Source organism: Osmerus mordax, chromosome 6 (assembly GCF_038355195.1).
Source record: "Osmerus mordax isolate fOsmMor3 chromosome 6, fOsmMor3.pri, whole genome shotgun sequence".
NCBI classification, from domain to species: Eukaryota; Metazoa; Chordata; class Actinopteri; order Osmeriformes; family Osmeridae; genus Osmerus; species Osmerus mordax.
In genome coordinates, this window is record NC_090055.1 from 21,481,417 (window position 1) to 21,490,157 (window position 8,741).

At 46.9% G+C, this 8,741-nt stretch overlaps 2 protein-coding genes across 4 annotated transcripts in view; one reads left to right on the plus strand and one right to left on the minus strand.

Moving 5' to 3' along the window:
* Window positions 1–1,427: 1,427 nt before the first annotated feature.
* Window positions 1,428–4,296, plus strand: cnih4 (cornichon family member 4). 2 transcript variants are annotated; one of them, XM_067238534.1, is made up of 6 exons: window positions 1,825–1,898; window positions 1,996–2,105; window positions 2,244–2,312; window positions 2,423–2,535; window positions 2,773–2,913; window positions 3,235–4,293. In XM_067238534.1, the coding sequence occupies exons 4-6, from the start codon at window positions 2,468–2,470 to the stop codon at window positions 3,260–3,262; spliced, it is 237 nt and encodes a 78-aa protein (XP_067094635.1). In that variant the 5' UTR covers window positions 1,825–1,898; window positions 1,996–2,105; window positions 2,244–2,312; window positions 2,423–2,467; the 3' UTR covers window positions 3,263–4,293. The 2 variants fall into 2 exon arrangements, with proteins under 2 accessions (XP_067094634.1, XP_067094635.1); XM_067238533.1 differs by lacking the exons at window positions 1,825–1,898; window positions 1,996–2,105 and adding an exon at window positions 1,428–1,779 and having other exon boundaries at window positions 3,235–4,296.
* Window positions 4,241–8,741, minus strand: part of wdr26a (WD repeat domain 26a) — a 14,258-nt gene continuing 9,757 nt past the window's right edge. The window contains exons 10-14 of one of the 2 annotated variants that reach the window (XM_067238526.1): window positions 8,591–8,736; window positions 6,837–6,915; window positions 6,507–6,636; window positions 6,160–6,354; window positions 4,241–5,998 (exon numbers count right to left, since the gene is read on the minus strand). In XM_067238526.1, the coding sequence (XP_067094627.1) occupies window positions 5,979–5,998; window positions 6,160–6,354; window positions 6,507–6,636; window positions 6,837–6,915; window positions 8,591–8,736 (570 nt within the window). In that variant the 3' untranslated portion in view covers window positions 4,241–5,978. Of the gene's footprint in view, window positions 6,002–6,159; window positions 6,355–6,506; window positions 6,637–6,836; window positions 6,916–8,590; window positions 8,737–8,741 lie in introns of both variants that reach the window. The other variant, XM_067238525.1, reaches the window with a different exon arrangement.

Here is an 8,741-nt window from a genome sequence, read left to right on the forward strand (position 1 = left end):
CAGTACCAGTTTATGATCCGGGGTGGGAGGGTGAACGAGGGACGGTTGCTTCCGGTGTAGCCCGGCTGGCGTCTTGTGTGTCTATTGCAGTGCCGTGAGAGTGTGTGCGGTGCCCTACGGGGTGGTGTGTGGAAACGTATTGGTTGCGGTGGTTTGCAGTGTTGTGTGACCTGCCTGAGTTCAACGGGGCCTTGGGGGTAGTCGGTTAGTTGGGTGGCATATCGAAGCTTCTGTCCTTATCCGGCATAACTGGTAGTAGCCGCATGAATTTAAATACTTGTGTAAACCCTAAATAAAGACTGAACCTTTTCCAAAGTACGTGGTGCAGCTTCTGTTTGTATGCATTCTCCTTGCCGAAATGATCTGGCTACATTCTAGGTTTATTGCAATATATTATGATTACGGCCTTGCTTTAATGGGTTCTGATGTCAGGGAGTCAGAGCTGATGGCGACCACAGTCAATGGTGCAGTTCACACCAGACGTTTCAGAAGCGTCCCAGACGCAACCCTCCTACCCTCCGCGCAACTTCCCGAGAGAGGTTGCTTTTCTATTTTTGACGGAGGTCAACAATCGGGGGCCTGTTCCATAAAGCGAGTTTACCAAATAAACGGGAAAGTAACTGACATGCCTGGCTTTATGGAACATTTGATTTAGCTTCTGTACTAGGTCTCGCCATGAGGTACGTAAGTCAGATGTCTCCGGTAGATTTTCTACCGGCGAATCAGCGAACAGAGGGAGTGGCTGAGAACGATGACGTTGATGTCGTGCGCTAGTTTGTGTTGTAGTTCCGTAATGGCGGCGGAGAAAGATGCGAGCGAAGCCATTCGGTCCGTTGTGGCAACACTGCCGAATATCTGTAAACTAAAGCCGGAGCAAGAACAAGTTTTGTTGGTGGCCATGATGTTGTGGCCCTCCTCCCCACGGGGTTCGGAAACAGTTTGATTTTCCAGCAACGGCAGCTAGCTCTGTTTCAGTAGTGGTGAAGGAATTGGCGAACGCTAGCGATTGGTTATGGCAGATCAGAGTGGCTCTGGGCAGATCCAATAGTTTTAAACTTCAACAGAGTACCCGCCTACAAGGAAGTCAACACTTGTCAATGGAGCGAGGCCAGACTCTCTGTACAAATGAAATGTACGGGAGTCTGGTTAGGACCAGGCTAAGTGAAAGGAGGGCAGAAGTCGAAATATTTGACATTATAGACAACGAGATTAATCCTAGGAGTTGAGCAACAATAGTTGTATGACACAACAAATCCACTAATAGCCCACACAAATGTGTATCTCGCGAACTCGCCAATACAGCTGCCTCACAGCTTCTCTTCTGAAATTCTGTGAGGACAACTAACCTGGTCGCGTCGCATCCGTAAAGCGCCGCAGACGCGTCCGGTGTGACTAGTCTAGCACGACACTATTTTCCATGCGAGATGTTATAAGAGATTGTTATACGAGTATTCTTGCTCCACAACAACCTGTCCTACTGTAGCCTATAGCCAGTTGAGTTTTTGTCTGAAATTACGCAGATCCCGTTTAAGTAGGCTAACAGTCAGCACATTTGCTATTGGGAACTTTTATAGGATAACTTGGCTAAGCTCCAACCATGTGTGGGCCGCTGTTTGCGCGCTAGATGGCGATATAAAACTCCCGGTCTAAAGTTCATAACCGTTCCTGCTTCACCGGAAATGACAGCATAGCACGGAAGCAGGACGAGACATGGAGGCGGCGGTATTCATCCTCTCGCTGGTCGACTGCTGCGCTCTCATCTTCCTGTCGGTGTACTTCGTATCCTTTTATCGTTAATTGTTGCCACCCGGAGTACACGTATGTGTTCTTGGCTCGAATGAAGACCTTTTTATATTTTGTAATAGGGCTCCGGCGTTGGTGCCCCGGGATAGGCGGGAGTAAGTTGTGTTCGAATGCAGAATCAATCACAGCCTACAAGTTACGTTGCAGTAGCTTCCCCTGCCTTGCAGCTGTTAATTCTGAGTATCTACCTAGCTCCTAGGTCCAGCCCCGGCAGGTGCCTCCGTGTTAAGGTGTGTTCTGCTTGCCGATGTTGAGACTGGGAGCTTGCTAGGGAAAAACATCACACGGGAAGCCATGACACAGTAAGCTAGCATGTTAGCCAACTAAACGTTAGGCTCATCGATTCCCCTTCTTATAGCTAGATAACTTCAACTGTCACATACAACTATTCCAGTATAGGTGGTATATATTTATCACTTGTACCTTAACTTCACCGATAGATAATCACACTGTCGGATTTGGAGTGTGACTACATTAACGCACGAGCTTGCTGTTCGAAGTTGAACAAAGTAAGTCGATATCAGTAAACATTTATGGTTTCTTTTTGGCAGGATGAAATTCCTGCATCTCGTTAAACCTTATTTTCAGATAAGAAATCAGTTTGTGTGTGTGTGTGTAGTGGGTTGTTCCAGAGCTGGTAGGCCAGGCCCTGGCTACAGTACTGATGCTGGTGTCCATGCACTGGTTCATATTTCTACTGAACCTGCCTGTAGCGGCCTGGAATGTCTTCAGGTGAGCTAGATTTACAATGTACATATAATTCAAATATCCTATCCTACATAATTCCGTTATCCTATCATATGTATATCAGTTATCCTATCATATGTATATCAGTTATCCCAAGTGACATGAACAGTACATTCTGTTGTGTGTTCATTGTTTCTTATCAGTGTATGTGTGTGCTGGTAGAGTGGAACTACAGCATTGTACATGTATTAAGTCTGCTGGTTTGTGGGTTGTCTCTGGCAGGTTTGTGAAGGTGCCAATGGGGAACATGGGTGTGTTCGACCCCACTGAGATACACAACCGTGGCCAGCTCAAGTCCCACATGAAGGAGTCAATGATCAAACTGGGCTTCCACCTGCTCTGCTTCTTCATTTACCTGTACAGGTGAGTCCAGGTCACATCTGTCTACTACAGGGAAGTCTCATCTGTCCACTGCTGCAGAGTGCAGCACAGTGCTGAGTGCAGCAGAGTGCAGCACAGTGCTGAGTGCAGCAGAGTGCAGCACAGTGCTGAGTGCAGCAGAGTGCAGCACAGTGCTGAGTGCTGCACTCTGCAGCAGCACAGTGCTGCACTCTGCAGCAGCACAGTGCTGAGTGCTGCACTCTGCAGCAGCGCTGTGCTCTGCTGCAGAGTTTAGGTTTAGCCCCTCCACCCTGGTACTTAGTTTAATGGTGTAACTGAAACACTGTTGTATTTTCTTCCCAGCATGATCCTGGCGTTGATCAACGACTGACAGTCCTGCTCTGCTCCAAACCCAAGCAGCCAAATGATGAACTCTTGGGTATGAGGTTAACCCTGGCCTGGGCCAAGCCCCCTGCTCATCCAAGACTTCATCACACTCCATGGACCCCAGACAACCACTCAGCCCAGCACCTCCCAGCCCAGCACCTCCCAGCCCAGCACCTCCCAGCCCAGCACCACTCTTCCCAGCACCTCCCAGCCCAGCACCACTCTTCCCAGCACCTCCCAGCCCAGCACCACTCAGCCCAGCACCTCCCAAACACACAAATATCAGTTATAATAACATGCTCCTTCTGATCTCAAAACTGTCCTAAGTAATTGAAGTGTGTGAATGAGTGTTCTGCTGCAGCCATGTTGCCAATGCTCCTGGTGTTACAGAGGAATCCCAGCCCAGCCGCCTGAACAGCATGCTTTCTAAAAACGGCTTTTTTCTTATGCGTTTTGTCTGTTCATGTTTTCTTCTTTCTGACCATAGTGTTGTACTTCAGAGCAACAGCCAGTGTGTTTACAGTAACCTGATATTGCATCCAGCTCTGAGGTTCCACTGGCCGGTGATGGGAGTTCACTCAGAAATGGTCTTACACACATTTGGGTCATTTCAAGTTTGACTGATTCTGTCTCTTGATGCGTTAAAGGATAATGCATTGCCTGTTTGATTCTTTTTCCATGAGAAATATGCCTGCTGTTGTTCTAGCTTCTTAGGCAGTTTGGGAGTACCTGTGTTCAATACATCAGTATTTTTTTTGTTCCAAACTAGGGAGGGAAGCATTTTAAGATTCATTTTGGAAGGTTTTACAATCTTTGCGTTTTGAAAATTATGGAGTTTCTTAAATAAACTTGAAAGAGTAAAGTTGTTGTATATGTAGCTCAAATCAGTAGACAAGTCCTGAGTTGCTGGAAGCCTTGTTGGTTCTCCAAACAATCCTCCAGACTGTCATTTATTCATCCATTAGAGCCACACGTCATAGCCTTTTAAAATCCTCAATGCTTTTATTGAAAAGGAAAGAATACATGACACTCCTCCTACACGGTACATAACGGTACGATCACTTCATTTGTAATAACACCTTTTTAAATGCAAAACATTAAGAATCAGGCTGCAAACACTGGCTGTAGTGGCTCTTACACCAGGGAATCCCAACACAAAAGCAGAAGTCAAAACAAATGTACTTCATATGCAGAAACTATAACACCATGTCTGGAATTAGTAAATCATTTGATCTAGATCTGGGTATATATTTATATATATATATATTTGTGTTTATGCTCTGAAAAGATGTAGCGGGCAGGGGGGGCCACAGCCTAGACCCTGCTCCTACATCACACACACACACACACACTACCGTAATAGTCTAACCCACCCCAAGACTGTCCCACAGGCATCCTCTGTACAACATCCTAAACACATGATACACTCATGAATAGAAATGCATGTTGCATGTGTAACAAAATGATACAAAATAACATTATCCATGAAAATAATCCTAACTGACATTAAGTATTTTAGCGTCCAGGTCGTGTCAGGATGTAGAGTACTTGACAGTCCTGATAAACTAAAGCACCACCAGTAAGAAAGCAACGTTTCCTTGAGCAGAGCAGGGAGAGGGTTCGAGGGAGGAAGTGAGGTAACGGGGATGGGAAGAACACTGCTTACTGTTCTGCAGTACAGCAGCCCTCTGTGAAGCCTAACGCTGTGTAGCCACAACGCTGTCAAACTAGTCCGCCAACCAGATGACCAGAGCCCAAAAGTGTGGTCGTTAAACACTATCAATACACCCCTTCCCCTGATGCATCAAAAATCAGCAGAAACAAAAGAAAACACAAGTAAAATGTACCTTCTGTAAGAACCACAACGGAGAAAAGATAACACAACCATCATCTAAACACAAGCATATCCTAGATACTCTGAGTTTTCATCTGATTTTAGTTAAAATGCTTTCAAGTCCTCCTAAAAATCTCAGTTCAGGAGGGAAAAACAATTTCAGCTTCATGAAACAAAAACAACATAACATCAAACACTTTGAAGACTTTCAAAGGCTGAATTTATGACTTAAAATGACTTTGTGGATGTTGAGTAACAAACATCCCCTCACCTTCTTTCTAAAGCCCTGATGATCCAACAGACACATGAGACTAAATAAAGTGGATATAGTAAATAAAGGTTCTGGTGGTGGCAGGTGAGGCAGACGCCTGGCAGGTGAGGCAGACGCCTGGCAGGTGAGGCAGACGCCTGGCAGGTGAGGCAGACGCCTGGCAGGTGAGGCAGACGCCTGGCAGGTGATGCAGACGCCTGGCAGGTGAGGCAGACGCCTGGCAGGTGAGGCAGACGCCTGGCAGGAGCTCTCAGAGGCAGCCTGCTGTCCTGTAGGAGGTCACGGGTCCCTGCCTGCCTCCCTGCCTGCCTGCCAGAAAGGTTCATTTGAGTGACCAGCCTGACGTCTCTTTGACATCATCATTGTGCTCAGACATTCAGCCTCGCTGCCATACCCTCCAGACTGCAGCTGTTAAAACTCCTGGTTCTCCTGGCTTGTTAAGAGTCAGTAGCAGGGTTCTGCCTCGTTAAGAGGGTTCTCGTGGCTCGTTAAGAGTCAGTAGCAGGGTTCTGCCTCGTTAAGAGGGTTCTCGTGGCTCGTTAGGAGTCAGTAGCAGGGTTCTCTTATAACCAAGGAAACATCGTGGGACTCCAAGTGGGTCTCTTGGGGTCACCATCAACTGTCCATGCTGGAACCTTCTGGAAGAGACAGCGAGAAGCACAGACAGTCAACAACACATACCCTAGTTCATTCTTTACTAAAACACCTGAAAAACCACACATCTTTTCTATGTAGTGACAAAGCATTACATCACATCCTGTCAATGTGGTGGCACAGCGTGACATCACTTCCTTACCATTGGCTCCCTCGGCGTCCTGGCCCTCCAGGGAGGGGGCAGGGCCCCAGATGCGTACAGTGCTGTCGTCAGAGGCGCTGGCCAGCAGGCCAGGCAGCACCGGGTTCCAGCTCACACAGTTGACCGTGCGCGTGTGTCCCGTCAGCTCAGCGATGGGCAGCTCACTGCGGCGGTGCCAGATGTACACCTTGTGGTCTGAGGGGGAGGAGGGGGGAGGAGGGGGAGAGGGGGAGGATGGGAGAAGAGTCAGTGTTTTATGTAAAGGATCCCAACTGTGAATCCTAACAAGTTCTCAAAGATGTGCGTGAGAGAAGGTCAGTCCGTGAGTTTGTGGTTGGTGTCCTCACCTTCACTCCCGCTGGCGATAAAGTCCTCGTTGTGGCCCCCGAAGCAGGAGTGGATGGTGTAGAAGCCCTGGGTCACACCCTGGTACTTCCTCACCAGCACACGGTCCTGCAGGTCCCACAGGTGCACCCCCTACAGGACACACACACAGCTGCTCACACCCCAACACTTCCTAGGGCTACAGGGACTGGAGTAGGAAGGAAGCTAGGAGGCTAGGAAGCTAAAAGGCTAGTAAGTTAGGAAGATAAACGGCTAGGTAGTTTGAGGGGCTAAGACACTAAGAAGCTATAAAAAATGGAGACTAGGGAGCAGTAGCAATAGCTAGCTCTCACCTGTGTGGCCACGTTGAGCAGAGCTAACCTCCCGCTCTTGGAGACGGTGAAGGACATGATAGGATGGTCCTCCTGGACTCTGTCATCAGACAGAAGAAGAATTCAAAAGATGAAATAAAAGTATTTCTCGAATATGCTAGTCAAGTCAAGTGAAGTTTATTTTAAGGGGCACATTTAAAAACAGCTGTTGACTTCCTGTACAGTCAGAGTAGCAAAAACCATAAAACAACCCTGTACCCTGCTTACAGGGATGAGGAGAACTCTGTAGAACTTAGGGTTAGAAGTAGAGCCCAACCGATAAAGGATTTTTAAGGCCGATATCAATACAAATATTTGGTGATTAAAAAATCCGATATTCCGATATATCGGCCGATATATCTATAAAAAGAAAAAAAGAAACACTCTGCCCAACTCTAGCTGGATCAGATGGTTGTAGGGTTTGTGCAGTGGTGTAGTGGTTAAATTAGAGGTGGGTAAACTATGAATTGTATTATTTATTTATTATTACGTTTCATTTAGATGGAACCGGGAAGGTTGGCTTACATTTAGTCATTTAGCAGACGCTCTTATCCAGAGCAACTTACAGTAAGTACAGGGACATTCTCCCCGAGGCAAGTAGGGTGAAGTGCCTTGCCCAAGGACACAATGTCATTTTGCACAGCCAGGAATCGAACCAGCAACCTTCGGATTACTAGCCCAATTCCCTAACCGCTCAGCCACCTGACTCCCGGCTTGTACCTGCATCATCGTATTTGAAAGCACGTTATTAATAGTAGGCTAGCGTTTGTCCCTGTCTTAATGCAATGTTGTGCGAACCAAAACAATGTATTCAAACGGGAATTGATCTTACTCTGTACTTGAGGCCTTTTGCGGGCATCTGTGGGAGTGGGAGCACTCGATGGTCTCTTCAAAAATCGCCTGATACCCATGGCTAATTAATCCATTACGAACAGGTAGGCTAATCCACAACGTGTATGTGTTTACATACTTCGTGGATCCTGATTGGTTTCGCAACTGCAACGCATTGATTGGAGGGTCACAGACCATATACAGCGCAGATGAAATGATTCAGACTACAGCGTTTATATGTTCAACAATATGAAATTCAGGCTTTGGCGTTTTAAAATGACACCAAATTTCTTTCGGATTCTTCCAACGGCAGAATACAAGGCGCAGGAAACTTGGAGGTGCGTAAACGCGCTTAAACGCTATTTAGAGTTGGATAAACGCAATTTCTGCAATTTCGAGGTGGATCAAAGCACTTTGTAGGTGAGTAAATGCTATTTCCAAATTTCGGGAGGTGCGTTAACAGCGTTTAGCCTCCACTACATCCCTGGGTTTGTGGCGTTCTAAACACGAGTGTTGCCAACAGGGACGTTGTAGAGTGCCCTCTGGTGGGCAAACTATGCAACGGCAACACTCATAACATGGTTTAAGGGTGTTTCGTAGTAAAAAAAAAAAAAAAGTTCTATATTTATTTATTGTACATTATAAATGCCGATACCGATTGGAGTTTGGAAAATGCCTAATATCGGCCGATAATATCGGTTGGGCTCTAGTTAGGAATGTGTGTGAGGAGATGTATAGGGTTATGGTTAAGGTGTGTAGAACTCAGGGTTAGGTTTAGGAGTGTGTGTGAGGAGATGTGTAGAGTTAGAGTTAAGGTGTGTAGAACTCAGGGTTAGGGTTAGAAGTGTGTGTGAGGAGATGTGTAGAGTTAGAGTTAAGGTGTGTAGAACTCAGGAGGGTATTACATGTTCCTGTCCGTCAGGTCCTCAAAGTTGTACCCTCGGATGCGCTGGTGGGTGTCAGAGGCCAGCACTGTCCTGGTGTCACCCAGGCAACTCAGACACTGCACACGCACCCCCTCCCACGAGTCCAGCAGGTGACCATCCAGGTCCTGGA

Coding starts and splice junctions, on each gene's coding strand:
- cnih4 (XM_067238533.1), top strand. CDS start 1,711: ATGGAGGCGGCGGTATTCATCCTCTCGCTGGTCGACTGCTGCGCTCTC. Junction 2,313..2,422: donor GCTGTTCGAAGTTGAACAAA/GTAAGTCGATAT, acceptor GTGTGTGTGTAG/TGGGTTGTTCCAGAGCTGGT. Junction 2,536..2,772: donor GCGGCCTGGAATGTCTTCAG/GTGAGCTAGATT, acceptor TGTCTCTGGCAG/GTTTGTGAAGGTGCCAATGG.